Source organism: Nothoprocta perdicaria, unplaced genomic scaffold (assembly GCF_003342845.1).
Source record: "Nothoprocta perdicaria isolate Ctin4 unplaced genomic scaffold, notPer1 scaffold_108, whole genome shotgun sequence".
NCBI classification, from domain to species: Eukaryota; Metazoa; Chordata; class Aves; order Tinamiformes; family Tinamidae; genus Nothoprocta; species Nothoprocta perdicaria.
The window spans coordinates 582,754-601,289 of NW_020454183.1; the positions used below are offsets into that span (position 1 = coordinate 582,754).

At 33.0% G+C, this 18,536-nt stretch overlaps 1 protein-coding gene across 1 annotated transcript in view; it reads right to left on the reverse strand.

The window, feature by feature from the left end:
* Window positions 1-18,536, reverse strand: part of PPP4R4 (protein phosphatase 4 regulatory subunit 4) — a 58,166-nt gene that overhangs the window by 7,551 nt on the left and 32,079 nt on the right. Inside the window, exons 9-22 of the mRNA XM_026046612.1 lie at window positions 17,327-17,449; window positions 15,888-16,057; window positions 14,857-14,976; window positions 12,863-12,940; window positions 11,983-12,066; window positions 10,679-10,861; window positions 8,808-8,913; window positions 8,075-8,222; window positions 4,929-5,073; window positions 4,273-4,314; window positions 4,108-4,182; window positions 1,037-1,112; window positions 538-621; window positions 115-208 (exon numbers count right to left, since the gene is read on the reverse strand). Of these exons, the coding sequence (XP_025902397.1) occupies window positions 115-208; window positions 538-621; window positions 1,037-1,112; window positions 4,108-4,182; window positions 4,273-4,314; window positions 4,929-5,073; window positions 8,075-8,222; window positions 8,808-8,913; window positions 10,679-10,861; window positions 11,983-12,066; window positions 12,863-12,940; window positions 14,857-14,976; window positions 15,888-16,057; window positions 17,327-17,449 (1,528 nt within the window). The remainder of the gene's footprint in view (window positions 1-114; window positions 209-537; window positions 622-1,036; window positions 1,113-4,107; window positions 4,183-4,272; window positions 4,315-4,928; window positions 5,074-8,074; window positions 8,223-8,807; window positions 8,914-10,678; window positions 10,862-11,982; window positions 12,067-12,862; window positions 12,941-14,856; window positions 14,977-15,887; window positions 16,058-17,326; window positions 17,450-18,536) is intronic.

Here is an 18,536-nt window from a genome sequence, read left to right on the forward strand (position 1 = left end):
TTGTCCAATTAAACAGAAAGCTGAAAATTTAGGCCACAATTCAGTGAGCATGTTACTACTTATACAGATTCCCAAGGTTATCTATTAGATAAGCAATTAAAATGATAAAGATACTTAGGACACTTGTCTATGTTGCTGTATTTTGGATGCAGTGCTTGAGTACTGAACGACTGGCTTCGAACCAACTTGGATTTCTTGACTTCTTTGCCTAAAATATATTAGTAGCAAAAATTTATAATATGGAAATCATTACACATCCTCAGTAATTATGAATATCTTTTAGCATCACTTATTGCTCTACACTGCTAAATGAAGTTACAAGTATAATAACAACAAAAAATATTCTTTGTGCTACCTGTTATCTGAAAGAACAGAACAAAATCAAAGAAAATGCATTCAGTTCTTAGAATGAATCTTTTTCATCTGTATATGAGGCGAAACTGCCTCACAAGAGCTAAATGGATTTTAAGCTTCCTGGATTTTAAAATACATATGTAAGATGAAAGTATTCTAGTAGAATTTTTAAGAAATTCTTACCTGTTGATGTACCACTAGAAGAGCTTCCAGGAAAAGAAAGAGGTACATTTTTTGCCAATGCTGATGATGTTTTACTGTCTCTACCTAAAAAAAAATCCAATATAAATAACGCTTCTGTTAAATAGCTTAACTTCAAATAAAGGAATATAGCATAAGTCCTGGGTTAAACAGTTAAACAGTCTAATCCAGTCCTACGAGCACTACAGAATTATCACAAACTACATTGTGGCCCAACAGGAAAAAAATATAGATCCAAAACTAACAGTACTTTATAGAAATAAAATTTTCTATTTATATAGAAATACAAAAGTCTTCTTTCTAATATACGAAGGCCAGCTTTCACAATCACAATTAGAAATAAAGTTTAAAAGTGTTGTCACTTTATTAAACTCTGGTATTAACTGCAAGAACAGTGTCTGTGTTCTGCTCCCTTCTTTCCCTTTCCAAGCTTAAGAATAACCCACGTGCCACAAATATGCACATAAGTATGTAAACTTACGCTTTTTTTCAAACATTTTATCACTCATATTTGTGGCTCTTCCTTCATTTTGCTGCTTCTCTTTTTCTAATTGTTCCTATAAAAAAAAGGCATTTCAAACAGATCAGAAATTTTCAAACAAGAACATACCTCCAACCCACCAAAATACAGTTAACTTTTACTCTCATCTCTAATAGTAATTTGAGCTAAGTTTAATAAGTAACCAGAGACCTAATTAAATAATATTGCATTAAACAAGGGTACATATGCCATACAAAAGTCATACTGAAAAATATTCATGTTATTTGTGAAGGAACCTCAGAGTTAAAGTTGTCATTTATAACATTTACTAATAAAATAGTAAAGTTAAATCTGGAAGAATGGCAGAAGATATTATTCTTCTTTTGAATAGGGGATGAGAGGTGGAGGGGAAAGAGGAGAGGACTTTAAAAGACATTCAAGTCATTTCAAGTCAAATTAGTGGCTGACAATCCAATTATTTTGTTATACAGCTGCTCTGATAGCAGAAGATAAACAGAATGTCAGATGGGGCTAAGAAGAGGCACAAAGACACAAGATTAACAGAAATATGTTATATTTTTAATTCAAATGTACAATTTAATGAAATTTTTTTCCCAAGTGCTTTTGCTTATCACATTTGCTCAAGCGCATTCAAGCTCTAAAATTAACCTCTGGAGTTGTTAAGTCTTCATGGAAAACAAAGTCAAGTATTATTTTCTTCAATTTTAAGAAATTTATTTGCCTTTCTGTAATACGAGGTAGATTTAAAATACCTTCTATTAGCATGCTCATAGCCCAAAGACTGTATTAGTACATCTGCATCAATAACTTTAAGAAGTTTTAAGCTTCTTTATGAATAGGTATCACTCAAATACCAAAAAGTTAAATATTAGCTTGCTTTCCGTGCCACAGTCATAACAAAATGTGCTGAGAGTACCCAAGCTGTTCCACTATACTCTTCATTTCACTCTAATTAATACCTACTAAATAAGAAAAGAGGTAACTATTTCAGGTCAAGGTTGCTGAAATACAGTTTCTACTATGTCAATTACTAAAATTAAGGAAACTCATTAACACATCTGACATGACCAGTCAGATACAGCTAACTGGCTTCAATTGTACTCATCAATTTGGGACAACATGTCACATTTTTTTTCTATATATCTCCAGGTCCACAAAAGCATGTCTCCAACAGGCAGTGTTTAACATAGTCTTTATGACACACATGAGATGCCCATATCAGTGTGATACATCACAGAAGTACAGGAGTTCATTTAAACTTTAGGTGTAGAATTAGGGTGAAAAATGTTATCTAACAGATTCCAGAACTAGTGTTAACTTGTGCATCTTGCACAACATAGCTCCCCTGGGAATGTTTCACTGCATTCCTGGCTGCTTTTGCTATAAAAACATTATCTATACCTACCTAAAAATTGCAGAACCTTCAAGTGTTTGAATCTGCATGCAGTGGCAGAGAACAAAGGTTGAATCTCTGTCTTGAAACACTGGTTGATGACAAGACGTAATCAAGGCAGAGGTAGGTTAGTGTGCACTTCTGGCTAGATAAGGCCCTCAGTAACCTGTTCCAGTTTAGCTTGCTTTGAGTAGGAAGGCTGAATTGAATGACCTTGAGGGGTCTCTTCCAAGCTTAATTATTCTATCATTCTGGCAAGGTACAACTCAAAGGTGAACTACAGAGCTCTAACAACTTGACACTGACCATAGATTCATACAAAATAGATCCAGCACTAAAGACAGAGTTGAACAGATTGCGGAATTTGATAAGCTATGTGGAGGAAATCTCACAGGGGAACATAGACTTTTAAGGGAACTTATCTAATTCCCATGTCACAGATGGCTCCTGCTCTACAGTCCCAATTGCTAGAAAATTGCGAAGAAGAAGATGATGACTGACTCAAGTACACATCTGAGAAAGCAGAACAGTAAAACAGCTCAGGGTTAAAATGAGAGTTCTGATGCATTCCCAGATGTATGGGCCTGAACAAATATATTTTCTGCTTTGGAAGTCAGGTACCCCAGGAACACTGTCACTCATGCTTAGCAGGTGGAGAAGTCTGAAAGGTTGCTTGAACTTGTGAAAGAAGACACTATGAAATAAGAAAATCAACAGCCTCCAAGAAATTGTTCTGGGATACCAATTGATACGAAAGAGAGCTGCATATACAGTTTCTGTAGCAGTCCTGCAAAGGAAATGACATTTTTCCTCAGATAGTCTTGAACTTGTAAGAGTTGTCCTGCTACAAATCAGAGGAATTGTGCTAGCATAATCTACCCTTTTCTAAAGGCCATTAGGTTCTCAGCTTCTCACGCATTAGCCTATAGAGGAGGAAGAACAAAAAATTGCACATTTTGAAAGGTGCTGCAAGCTGTGATGAACTGTTTGCTGCAGCTTTTGCTTGCGGCCCTGACTGCTAGCGGCCCTGACTGATGATAAATAGCTTTTCGAGTTGGAAAAGCAAAGAAACATTAGCATTCTGCAGACTTCTCTTCCAAGTCTTAGCTATTTTGCAGTTCCTTTTGCTCTGTGAAGACTACATTAAGACTCCAGGCTGCAGTGGCCTCTTTCCTCTCATTCTCTTCTTATTTAACAGGAAAGTCTGTAACACACACACAATCTTCAGATCGCTTGACACAAAAGAATTTAAGACAGTAGTTTCTTCCCCTATAGAAGTTGCATGTGAATTCTCAGAAGTTTAACTATTCGACTCATTATGTCACAAAGGTCTAGCAAGCTGCTAAGCTCCCTCAAAAAAAAAAAAAAAAAAAAACCACAAATATTTTTGATTTTTAGAGCTATAGAGGAGTCAAGTGAGAAAAATCTTGTAAGAAATTCCAGTTTGCCTTTCCATCACATTTCCAGCACATTTAGGTAGAAGAAAAATTATATGTTACTTTGAAGGAGTTAACTCTACTGTAAAATAAAATCAGATACTGTTTATAAATTCACCAAACTCTTCCATTGTATGCACTTCCCTTATTTCCCTATTGATATTAAGCTATTAATTAAAACCATTAATCAAAACATGATGGAATGTACTGATAAAATATACCATTTCCAGAAGGAGAAGTTCTTGTCTCTCTTTTTCTTGGTCCAATAAATCATTTTCATAAAATCTTTTCTGAAACTTCAGAATAAAATTAATAAAAACAAATATGATTACATGAAAATAGGAATTAAAAGTGCTTAGCAAATGTTAAGGCTAGTAAATACTTACACCATCTACAGTGATCTCCATTCTGTCCAGTTCTAACACTGTCTATAAAAAATTAAAATAGTATTTATCCTTAGTCAATAGCATGCCACAATTTTAGTTAAAATCCTGACAGGATAAGAAAGCTTAGAAGAGTGATATTTTCCTTTGTTTTCTCCTCTAAACTTTTGAATCCCATGCTTGTATTACTGTCTTATTAATGCTTAAAGCTAACAACTGTCAAAGAACATTCTCAGAGCCCCACTAAGACTCACAGTGAAGGATTAATAGACCATTTATATGCAACTTAAAATACACTCAAAGAGAGCTTGGGCTGAAACATGGACCTGGGAAATAAGTATTCTTGGTCATGTGGACATCCAATCCCTCTTAATTACTTCCCCTATCAGGAAGCCAGCTACTTTACTTCATGACATCTTTGAGACCAAACATGGACATTTCTTAGAGATAAATCTTTTTCAGAATATCCACATCATAGAGTTGCTGTAACGCTTCAAAATCCTGTGTATGTAAAACAAGGAAATACCAATTCTATCAGTGCACTATATGTTAATTGTCCAAAATTACAAATAAATATCAACAGAAAGCATAACTTTGACAATCCTAAATTTTAATGTTAATTCCAATACAAAGTGTTGCTGGAAAGGAAAAATGCTTACTCTTTTTACAATAGTCAGCACATCTTTGTCTTTCTCTTGACACAAAAGTTTCCTTATACACAATTCCAGTTGCTGAAGTAAAAGTTTGTCAGTGGGAATCTTCAAAGTAGATTTAACTTTTGGCAACAAGTAGCACAGCTTCATTCTATCAAAAAAAAAAAAAAAAAAAAGTAAAAATTCAACTTGTGATGCGTTATTTGTATAATTACTTTTTTTATTGCATACTAGCAATTTGATTTAACAAAAGAACTAAAAATTTAAGATGACAAGCCATGTAATCAGCAGGGATTATCGGTATTATTTAGGGAATTATTTTTAAATTGTTAAATGTTATTTTCAAAATAATCAGATTAGATAAGTTAATTTCAAAATAATAATAGATTTTCAAAAGGATCTACATAACTAACTCCTTTGGGTACCCTGAACACTTTTGAAATGTGGTTTATCGGTACACAAGAACCTCATGCCTGAACATGTATGTAGTGAAAGTAGTTGCACACAATTACAAAGATGAAGTTGCATCAGACAGACTAAACTAAACTGTTTAATGGCTCCAAAACGAATCAAGTCTGCTTTCTTCTACCCTGTCTTCCTGGTTTTGACTGCAGATTCCTTTGCTCATCTAGTTTTCTTCCCTGGTACTGCCTGAACCTTTCATTAGCTGACTAAATCTAGTCTGGATTTTAATGCACATCATGTATGTGCAAACAGTTCCAAAAAAATGCATGCACAGCTCTTTTACAATGCTAAAACCTAAAATTCTTCACGGATTAAACAAAATATTTCACACATTTATGAAAATAAAAATTGCTGCATTTGATCAAACTGCAATATCATCTAATAGTGAATACTAAGAAAAGATTACAATATATTTACATAAATGTGGTAATATTTCCCTATTACATCGGTTTGTGTCTGGAGTTTTGGAGATTTCCTGTGTCAGAGGTGATAGTTTTGTCTTTAATAATTGTAAAAAGATTTATTCAAAATTTGTCTGACTGCTTTTTGTACTTGTAAAATGCTTTAGCCTTCACAACATTCATACTACAGAGTCATACCATTCTGCAGAAAGATGGAGTAGTAATTTCCTAAATGTGTTTTAAAATCATCAGCTAATATCTAGGACTGACTTTTTCAGCTAACCCCATTACTAAAATGTACATTTTTTTAAGGGATAATAAAAACAAAAAAGTTAGAGAGCAATTCAGAAAATAATTGATAAAAAAGGACAAAAATACAATACCAGTTATTTCTAACTTTAAACTAAATTTTAATATCATGTCAATAAGCTTTTCAATTAAAAAGTTTATAAGATGTAATCAACTACTACTATTTATTACTACCATAATTCATATGTAATGATTTACATTATCCATAACACCATTATCCATAATAATGGATTACTACCATTTATTTCATTGTTTTATTATGATCCTTTTAGAATGATGACATGAGATATGAATATTATCATATAAGTACAAAGTGACTCAAAATAGTTTGGGTTCTTCTTGAAGTAAGTTGTTCTTTATACTCAGTCTCTTTAAGTACTGTTTAACTTAGTAATAAACTGTAAATACTGACACTAATGCACACATCTGTGTGCAAATTATGCTTGTGTAAACTGCAATGCAGCATCTGTATTATATATTTAGATATCTAAATGATGAGGGGATAAATTATACATGTCAGAAGATAAAAGATTAAAAAGACATTTTTCTGATTGCAGTTATTACCAAACAATCTGTTCCCAATGTATTTACCTAAGAAAATAGTCACTACAAAAATAAAGGAAATACAAAGAATGGATAAATATTGGATAAAAATTTTTATCATTATAAAAATAAATAACAATCATGTATAAAGAAGAATAACAGACTAATATATTCTTCAATTATTTTTCAGGGTTTTTTAATGAAGTAGGAAAGGGTGAAAACATAAAAAGTTTGCTAATTTGTTAAGGTCTGACCACTGAACTACCTATGTATTAAATTTCATGCAATATGATGTTGAAATGGATTAACAGAGCATGGAATGTGCGACTCCTTCAACTCATGAAACTGTGGTACTTTCTTCTAACCTATTGCTAATTCTTATACACATGCACTCCTTTATTGTAACTCCACACCTTTGACAAATCCCCCAAACAGCATCCTACACCCAAACTGACCGATTCTCTTATTTTCCATCATCATAACCCTAGCGCACTGCATGTTCAATATGGGCATGGTGGAGTTTTGGTGACTTCCAGATGAATCAGCTCCTTTTTATCAGGTAACCAGCTGCTGCTCTTTCCCAAGCTCCTATATTCCCAGCCTCAGCAGGGAGTTCCGCATTTCCTTTACTCTGTGCTCAGAGGTTTTCTACCACCTCTAGTGAGAAGCACTGAATCATAGGGGTAGTAATTCATAACAAGAGACACAATGTCATTTGAGGAGACACGCTATTTCCTTTGCTACTCTTCTCCTTTCCTTTTGATGATTATAATGTTCAGGATCAGGTCTCTGCAGCAGAAGTCCTCTGACACAGCACTTCCCAAAGCTCCGAAATCTGCTTAGGAAAGCTCACAAACCCCAAACTGGCGATGCAAAGAGTCAGGGTTATTCAGAGAGTCTCTCTCTCTCGTGGGAGCTGCGTACTTCTCACTTTGCATTCCTCCTATGTTCAGAATGAGCACTAGTGAGTCCTGCATCCATGTCCATTTCTCTAACCCTGTACCTCTCGTGAACCTAGTCGAAAGTTTTAACCAACTAAAGCCTTTGCATGTGTCAAACATTTTTAAAAAATTCTGTTTTACATTTGTCAAACAATTATCAAACAGATAAAGCAAAAGTAACTTTCTTACCCTATTTTTCTGCAGAATTATAATTTTAATCTCTCTTACTGACAATAAAAAGTCATAATTGTTTTTTACTTTTAGGACACTTTTTGAACAACGGGAAAAATTTTCCCTTCCGAAATGCTTTGCAGATACTAAGCACGAGAAATCTTAAGAGAAATTTTACATGCACTTTTAAAAAATTTTGTGGGGAAAACAAATTAATGTCACATATTTGACTACTATTTACTATTATGCTAGCATTCATTGGTACACTTTTAGGCAATTTTTCTCCAGAGGTCATGGCCTCTTTTACACTCTTGGTACAGACCTCACATTTGCTACTGGATCATGTGTAAGCTCCAGCACAGGTAGAAAGAAGTATTTACAGAAGAATGATTTGGAGAACAGTTCCATAATGAATTCACAGGTATCTAAAAAACGAAGTCTGTTCCAGTAACTTTTTCCTTGGCCCAGTTCTGAAAAATAACGATACACATGTCTTACCTATAAAAGTTTTCACTGTCAGTTAGAAAGCACTACAAAGGTTAACTTTTGACTGAAACATAATACTCATACTTGTCACAAGATGCATTTCAAATCTTCCCTTAGGTGGAAGCCTAAGCCCAATGAATTTAGTAGGCATTTTTGACAGTGACTGTAAGAGGGCAAGAAACTCAACCCCTGCCACTTCAACCATTCAAAAAAAAATCCAAAATAGTCAGTGAACTATCTAAAATCTTGAACATACCCCTGTGTGCCTTTCAAATCATGTCACAGGTGCATTAAAACAATTATGTGCTCGGTAATGATTCTTAATGAGCACCTTTCAATCCTCCAAATTTTTTTAGAACATATGGCACAGGCTGGAAAGTCAACTTGGAGACTTCTGATGTATTCCTCACATATTCTGACTGGCAAGCCAGATGAATGGAGCTGGAGGGCTGCTAACCATAATCCTGCGACTGGTGGTGGGGAGTTTATGGCTAATAAATATAACCATAATGACATCTTCAGTCAAAAGTAACTGGCTTCTCTAAGCAAAGAAAGAAAGAATATCTTACGTTCAATAAGTTTCTGAATGACCTCATGCCTCTGTTCTTGTTTGCGATTATAACGTAAGTAAACACAGAGAGTTCGAGCAGCTGCTTTTTGGACTGGCAAGACATTCTTGAAAGAAATAAAGGAAATACAATTAAACATAACTAAAAGAACGTGATTTAAAATGTATACAATTTATGAAGTAGAAAAATAGCTGAAAATTAGCATTTATAAATTCTGAAAATAAAAAAAATGTGTTATCAGATTAGCAAAATGAAAAATCTAAGTATGTGTAGGCATTAGCACACTGTAAATCAAAGTAGAAAAAAGGTATAAATATTAAAATTTAATTTGCTTAAGAACTCAAATTTTAAAATACTTTATTTATTAAAAAAAATAAAGACTAAATTCTAGTGATTTCAGGTGCTTAAGAATTAAAAATTGAGCGAGTTATTTTGAAGAAGTATACTCTGCACTTAAACCAGAGGCATTTACCTGCACTTTAACACTACATATTCATCCTTACTAATGACTCAAAATGGGTTGCTAGGAAATTTTTCTTTTCTAGTAATACTCCCTACCCTACTCTCCACATTTCAAAATTAATAGATATCATAGATTCAAAAATATTTCATGTTTATTCTGTAGTTTATCTGCAAATATAGTCAGAAAACATTATATTGTTACTTTCTCCAAACTTCTGTTAAATTATAGATTTACGGCTGCCAGGAACTGTTTCATTTGCAGATATAACTACTTGTAAAGTGCTCGCTGCCTAGAAATTTGCCCCTGAAGTGTTTAACATTTGCATGTTTCATTCAAACACCTTGTATAACATATTCTTTTTCCTTAATTTTATTGTCAACAATGCTATATTGCTATACCCAAAAGAAAGACCATGACTTATCACAGAAAAATATTAACCTGCCAAGCAGACTAGAAGAATAGAGTATTAGTCACCTAAAATACAATTCACATGAGGCACAGCAAGAACCTATGTTTTAAGAGAAGAGCTATCAAGAAAAAAAAAATGCATTTTATTCTGGTGTGTATCAGCATTTAAAGTTTCTACTCTAATGCAAAAAACACAGTGATGGAGCTTATATCAACACAGGATATTATGCATTCACTTTTTAATTCAAATACACTAAAGTAAAAAACATTCAGTGCTATTTAAGAATTTCAAGGAAATATATTTAAGTTAAATTTATATTTTAACTGTCAGCTACTATTTCTACTGATAAAAGGGAATTCTAATTCTTCTTTTTATGCCTTCACTCATACAAGAGCAAAACTCTATTTAAGCATTACTCTAACACATCTCAGAATAACACTAGCATATGTGCATGGAGAATAAGGAAGTTTAACCAATTCACAGATCATTCATTTCTTTATTGCATTCATCTTTAGAATTAAAAACTATTAAAATTCATCTTTAGAATTAAAAACTATTAAAAACTATTAAAAACTAACTTTAAAAATTAAAAACTAACTTTAGAATTAAAAACTATTAAAAACTATTAAAAAATATTTCATAAAGAATGGAATACCATGCAAGGTAATCCTCCAAGGTAAACCTTAGAATAAGGAGAGGGAAAAAAAAAAAAAAGCATTCCTCTCAGAGGAAATGATTTTGATTTACCTAAAAATAAACTGATAAAAAATTTAAAAAAAAAAAAAGTGTAGCAAACTCTGCTCTTCAAATGGAGAAACATTCTCAGAGCTCTTTTTCAATCTTACACAAAGAAAAAGAACATACTGATACAAGATATACAATGAGAAGCATTATTTATACGTTACATATCAATCTGAAAGTAGTGCAACACATATCAGATAACTGATGCTAACTTTGCTAAAATATCATGAACAATAGAAAAGAGACACGAAGGCTCACGTTTGTCAAAATGATTGTCAACATTCTATGAAGAAAACGATAATAAATCTGATCACTTGATATGATATGAGGGAGACAGGCATATTTTTGTAGTAACTTCTCGTGTGTTCTCCATTTTAAAGAAGTTGCTGCTCTCTGTTCTGCTGTTGTTAATGCAGGTATCAGGTCAGGGATAGACAATAACTAGAAATAAAAATATAAGCATTAAAATAATTGTACATCTCCAACCTGTCTGTCACATTACTATGATTAAAAAAAAAAGTCACGGGAGTGCAAGGAGGGAAGAGATTATAAGCAATTGGTTAACTAACTGGTCTATTTAAATAGGATCAATTACACTTAGTCTAACTTGCTCTTAAAAAAAAGTCTGATGATTGAGATATACAATCTCCTCTAAATTGTTTATATGATTAACTAGTCAAAAAGCTTTTCCAGTATCCAATTCGTTATATCTCCACTTCCTGTTAGGATGATTCTTTCTTATCCAACCTCTTTGCCAGACAATGAAAAGCTACTGTATGTAGACCACTACCATATCCCTCTTTGGGCTTCTTTCTCAAACCAAGAAAGATTCTTTTTTCCTCTTTAATTTAAAATGGAAAACATCTGACCTATTTTCATGTTAAGATGACTGAATTTTGTCCATATAAAAAAGTCTTTGGAATATCTGATACCTCTACACATAGCAAGCTCCAGTAAAAGCAGCATCTAGAGACTGGGAATGATCTTATAAAAGTTGCATTTTACAGCTGAGAAAATGCAGTTATTGAGAAAATGGAGTCACCAAATAAAATGGCATCCACAGCCACACACAAATATTAGCAAAGCTGAGAACTGTATCTCCCAAGTCCTAATTCAGCTCCCTAACCTTAAGAATGGCACTTCTTCCTAACAGAAATTAGGTATGAAAGTAACATCTGATGACGGTTTGGTATTTATAATCACTTCTCAAGTATGGAACCAATTTAAAAAAAAAAATCCAAAAAAACCCACTATTTGCATTTAATTTGATTTTCAACTTGATTTTCTAAATCTGACCTACTTAGCCACTTCAGAATTAATCAGAAAAAAAGAACACAATTTTTTAAAATATATGTTTATATACAAAAAAGTTTTGGAAGATTAGAGGCTATAAAGTCAACAAACACTCCAAAAATCAGAGAAGCTTGTTTACTTAATGCAGGAAGTAATCATGAAAGACTTTTTATACGAGTATTTTGAGTAAACCTGGTATGTCTGAAACAACTTTGCTGCTAATTTCCTTTGCATTTAGAGACTAAGTTACAAAACATGAGAATACTGACCTTGCTTTCGGAGCTACTGTTTTCTCCTCCGTTAGTCATTAGCTCAAGGATTTCAGGAAGGTGACCTACCAGTGCATCTAATACCTATTTAAAGAAAGGCTGCATGAATCAGGTTTGTAAATTAACTAGACTCAATTTTTCTCTCTCACTAATATGTCCCTACAGGCATCTCTGATGTGACTGTTCTCTCACCAATGTTAAAAAGAAGGAAAGTAAAAACAAAAGAATAAGGTGTAACTTATTTACATTGGTGATGATTGGGATTTAAATCCAGTATTTCAATATAAATATCTGAGTAAGGTTCAATTAAGGAAACTAGAACTATAGCTTTTATTTACTATATTATCACAGTCAGAGCTTTCTATACAACACACACCATAAAATATTCAAACATGAACTTTCATTCTTAAGAAAGATTCATATTTCAAAGACAGCTAAATAATAGTCCTGGCAGACATGAAAACATGTATTTTGGATATCTGCCAGGTGAATCTTTCCTGCTTTAAGAAAATCCATAGTTGACAAATTAAAACATAATATATAGCCTTATTAATAAAATAACCTTACTTAAAATGCTTAAAAAGGATTTTAGTATCTGAAATTGGACTAGAAGAGCACACTATTTAAATACTTTCTACCTACTCAGAGGATTTAATACAGTACGTTAATACAGTCACTGTGAGTTTACTAAACATAAACATCTTCCTATTTTCTTCCTTAACTACAGAAGTCTTGCAGTCTTTATGAAGATTGTGAAACCCAGGTAAGAGCTATTGATCGTATCAAATAGTCAACACTTTGCCTTATTAGAGTTATTAAACCTCTAGATAATCTGCTTTAATGTAGCAAACAAAAGAAAGTTGCAATGAGAGTACATTACCTCCAGTGACTCATCCTGTAGCAGTGTTACCAGCTCTTTATGTATTGTATACACACCAGAATTCAAAAGCTTAGCAACCTAAAAATGACAGCAAGATAATAAGGTGAAAAGCTCTTCAGCTCCACGGAACCCTAACAGTCACATTACACGTGCTTACTTTGCAGCAGGCATGAAGAAGGGATATGCAGCAATTGTTTAATGCCAGCCTTCTGAAGTTACACACATTTTACTCATCACATCATGAAAAATGCTTCTCTAAAGTATGGTTGACAAAATCTATTGTCTAACCATGAAGCATGCTTTTAGGATTAACTCTATTTAACATGTTTTTCAAAAGTGTTTAAGAGTGCAATACAAGGCCAGGGAAATTCATTCTGGAATATTAAATAGCCACTTCACGCTCCTTAGGAGAGTGAACAGTCACTCAGCTCTATAATTTAGGAAAAAAAAAAAAATACAGAAATTGGCTTAATCAGTTCTGGACTTTACATTTCCTGCCATTCCTTCTGAAGGTTTCACTCCTTAACTCAGGGCTTTTTATTCTTGTGACTCATACGTCACATATAAAGTTTTGTAGAAACAGAAATCTCCAAACTACAAAAAAAGTTTTTACAATAAATATGAAATATACTTGAGGTTGAGATTTCTACCATCTGTAGTTATTTAGATACTTCTAACAATTTTCTTTACATGAGTCCAATGAGCTTATTTCCAATGGGAAATAACTAATTATTTGAAAAAACATATATATCCACCTGGAAGTGAATGTCATTAATTATTCATCTCTGACATGTGGCTGCCTTCGTATGGTGTTAAAAATAAATCAAACAGCAATAAATGCACATTCACCTAATCTTACAGATATTTTTTACCTAAAATAACCTCTTGTACAGAAATAGTACCTTAAAAGTATTAAGTATCCGATATGAAAAAGTATGCAGAGCAACAGGCTAATTTTACAATTCAGCAATTACTTTGGTCATCAAAAGGCAAACAGACAACTGGAAATCTATCTGCCTTCCTAAAGATGGTGGAAATAAAATTACCTTAGCTTCATTTATGGCTCTACTACTGATTTAAAAGCTTCTAGGAAGCTGTTTAACTTCTCATTATCTCCAGCTACAGAATGAGATAAAAATCTAGGCTCCAGCAGTGAAACAAAGTTTCTCAGCAAAACAGTAAGAATAGTTTGGATAAAGATCTCCCTGTGTGAATTATTGAAAGCAAGAGAGTGACGTATATTCATTTCTGGAATTCACCCCACATAGCCAACAGCATTTACACAGTGGTGCATTTCAAAATTTTTTTGAAAATAATATAGCAGAGCTTATATAAAACTGAATAATAAAAGTATGCATGCTTTTATATCTGCATAAATTTCAAAGTATTTGCATATTAAATTTTAGCAATTAACTGGCACTCAGAAAATATAAATATTCTCCACTACTAGCATGATGGCTAATTGTACAGTTCTAAAGAAGGGTTTCAGGACCAGAGCCTTTCTCCTGCTTGTCTCGCATTTAATTGTTCTCCACATTTATGTATCTGCTTTGTATTCTTTTACTTAACTTATTCTTTCAGCAAGTTTCTTTTCTTTTGCATTGTGAAATTAAAGAACTCATTTTGCCTTGATTCTAATTTGTTCTCTGACCCATGGCAATAGCATTCAAAATCCTGACATATTCTAACTACTATATTCCCTTATGTGATTACATAATACTTGATCATTTTAAATTTCTTCAAACTTTTCTTCCTTCTGAACTCAATTATCAATAATAACCTGCTCTAGCCAAAAGTCAAGCCACTAAACATGTGTACCCAAGCTATAACTGTGTAGCAAAAGAGACTGAATACATATGATGAACTAAATCACACTAATAAGTTTTCTCAAGTCTTTTTATTTTAGTTTAACAATCACAAGTGTAAGTTTAAGAAGTAAATGGTATAAAACAGAAAAGAGCTCAAGTAATAACAAAGAACCTTTGTAGACCTACTTCATAGAAGCCCATGGCCATAGTGTATCTGACTGGAACTTCAGGATCATGACAAAGGCAGAAGAATGTGGAATATAGTTCCAAATGAAAATTCTTTGGATCCACAAAAACAATCATGGCCTGTGGAAAAACAAGGCTTTGTTAATTAACTACACAAAGAAGGTTGATACTATCAGAGATCATTAGATGAAAACACAACCAGAAAGACACCTGGAGATAACAGAGTTCTGATTATAAAGAGGAGGTGAAGCATTTCTGGTGACCATGTGAAAACCCAGGTGTCAGATAGCTTCCTGATTTGAGTACCCCCAATCTGGATTCACAGACACGTTGCAGGATTTCTCTGAAGACACAGATTAGAAACACCAAGTATCAAGCCTTAGTTTTATAAATATTGCTAATCTTTCTGTAAACTAGTGGAAGCAGAAATTGGAGGCTTCAGAAAGAAACAGTGTTTTAGCATGTAGCAGAGCAAGCATCTAGCTTTCAACACAACTGAGTGTTTACATACCTTGCTTTCTGTTCAAGTAAACCAACAGATGTGTCTATCTACAACCTTAGTGTTTGTGTTTAAAAGACAGTACAAAAATAACTACCTGCTAGCTCTTGGAACAAAGACATTTGCTTTAAATACAAATGCAATCAAAACACAGAATACAGCACTAGGTTTAAAGGCCTTAAAGGACTTTTTGCATTTAGGAACCATGGCAAAAGAGGAACCTAACTATTCAGAGTTGAGAACGAACAGAGCAAACAGAGCATCCAGTTTTGGAGGGTTTAAAAAAGGAAACTCTGTTTCAAAGCCATTTTCTCAATGCTGTTGTGCTAAGAGTTTTGAGAAAATGTAAATAAAAGTACTCTCTAGTACAAACTTTCCAGGGTTTTTCCTGAAACTTTGCAATGAGAAAGCTTTATAGTAATACTTTTAGACAATCTTTACACTAAGCCATTTACTTGAACTTTGCATGGGAGGGCTAGAATGTATCTAAAAATGGTTAATGTGTGAATGATGTGCATGATAGCTTACTTACTGGAAAATTGTAAGCACAGTTCTTCCTCACTGAAATGTATTTCTTTTCCTGTTCCAGAGTTTGAAGTTGTAGTTGATTATCATTGTGTCCATTCTCCTGCTGTAAACCCAACGTGCAAAGTTTCTTATAAAATTCTAAAAATCGTAAGTGCTGCTCAGGAGTAAAAATGCCTCAAGAAAAAAAAGAAAAAGAAAAAAAAAAAAAAAGAAAAATGCTAGTCACTTGTTATTCTCATTACATATGCTGTCAATAACGTCCAAAAAGCAGATCCTATTTATGAACCTATCAAGTATATCAATTTTTATTCTCTCCTCCTCCCTCAGGTTTAGTGGAGTATCATCAGTATGCATTATACAGACTGAAAATTACAGAAACTGAAATAATTATAGAAAGTGAACACTAACTACAAAAAGATTGAGTCTTAATTTCTGATTACATATTATCTTGAAGTAATTTTTAGCTGCAAGACTGAACGTATTTGTTTTTCTACTAGTACTGATTATTCATGACTAAATTTTGAGCTCTTTATGGACCTCAATGACACAGAAAAATTACATAGGAAGTAGAAAAATTAGGCCATGCTGCTAAAGCATGAGGTATATGAACATGCAAGGACGAACATTATAAAAATCAGAACCATCTGGAATGTAAACAGGAAGATTACATCAAAAATCAAAAGCAATAATTTGATAACTATATTAGTAATAAGAGAAGAACCCAAAAAAAAAAAATCCTCCTCTGGGTACTCAAGACAGAGGAGAAAGCTATTAGTCACTGACCTCAAGAAAGCTGAAATGGCCTTAAAACATTAGACCATTTTTCTATCAGAACAGAGGGAAAGTACCATGCTTATACAAATATACATCACCTGCTCAAATCTGGGAAAGAGAAATAGTGCTTAGGTGCTTATGGGGCAGTTGTACTCAAAACAAAAAGAATAACAGAATCTTTTGAGCTACCCCTGTTCACAGACTGCACATGACAAACAATAGTAAAGTGTCCAGAGAAAAAAATTTTTTGTTCTGTGCTTCAAACAAATCTAGCACAGAAGTGAGCATACACATTACAATGTGATCTCAAAGGCTTCTAGTTTCAAAAGTTTAAACTTCTAATTCTCCAAAACATCCAAAAAGTATCAAAATAAATCAGTCAAACCCATAAATCAAAACCATCATATTTCCATCTCTGTCCTTGCCATAACAAAAACAATAAACAGAGAGACACAACTTTAGAAGAAATTAACAAAATTCAACCTTGATGAGGCAGATTATTTTAAATTTATAATTCCCTATGTGCTTTCCTAAACATCATTTCACAGATAAATTCAGGCTAATTGGCTATTTTCTAAATATGTCAAATTTAGAAATATGTCAAATATTCTGAGCTCCTCTCATTTTTAAGCTTTCTTTTTTTTTTTTTTTAAGATAATTAAAACATACCATATAGTCCATTACAGAGCTTCCCTAAATGGAATGATAAAGAAACTAGAATAGATTCATCTGCTTTGAAGGACTTTTCACAGAAGGATTTCACTAAGGGGAGAACCGTTTGACTTCTATCATCTGAAAAACAAGAAAGATTTCTCAGTCAGTTCCTGGATATCAAGCATTTAAAACAGAGCACAAACCTCCATAACAAGTTGCAAAAAAGATCTTTTAACATAGCGAATACAGAGAGAATGATCAATATAGTACTAAAATATGAGTCTTGATTTTTAAGACCTTACCTGCTATTCCATTTCTTCTTCATGTGTTTATTATTATTATTATTATTATTACTTTTATTATTTTTAAAGGGAGGGAACCACCAAAGAAACCCTTTTGACCCACAGCATATGAGTAAATGAACAGTCACTAACTTCTCCTTTTACCACGATATCTATTTGGAATTTATAGAGATCAAGACAGAATATGACTAACAATGGAAAAGAGAAATCTGTGCGCGCCAAAAGTGAGTTTTTACAACCTACTGAGAAGAGGTTGAAAGTCTTATGGTAAACAATAAAGTCACAGGGAAACAGAGTAACTAAGGGGAGGAGAAAGAAATGAAACTAATTAGAAATAAAAGTTGAATTGAACAAATAATGCCATGTGCTCTGTCTCCCTACAAAATAAAGGAGGGAAAAGTTCAAGTTGAAACATTTTGGCTTGTATGTATTTTTAAAATACTTAATATGAATATATTATATTTTTAACAGTCACATTTTTAAGAGATTAGGATTTTTTTACATGGTGGCATATTTAGGTTGACTTGTTTTCATTGAAAACAAAATGTTTTCATTTTGTGTGGAAGAAACCTTAGCATACAATTTTGGATCACCTGCAAAGTGTTCATTTACTAGTTCAACCATATAACCAAAAAGTACACAGGCCAAACCTCTAGAAACACATTCCTTGCAAAATTATAAATAATCCCCAATGACTTTTTCTCAAGTGCTTTTTCAATAAATAAAATGAACAGTTAGAGTAATTTGGGGAGGGAGGGGACAATGGCAAAGACTGGGTGCAGAAAAGTTGATAGTTTCAATGTAAATGACTAATAATTTGAAAATTAACCCATTATACTTACTAATGTAAGTGCCAACAGCTAAAAATTCCAGTTAGGGTATTCTATCCCAACAATCTTATGTCTTTACATACTTCTCCATAT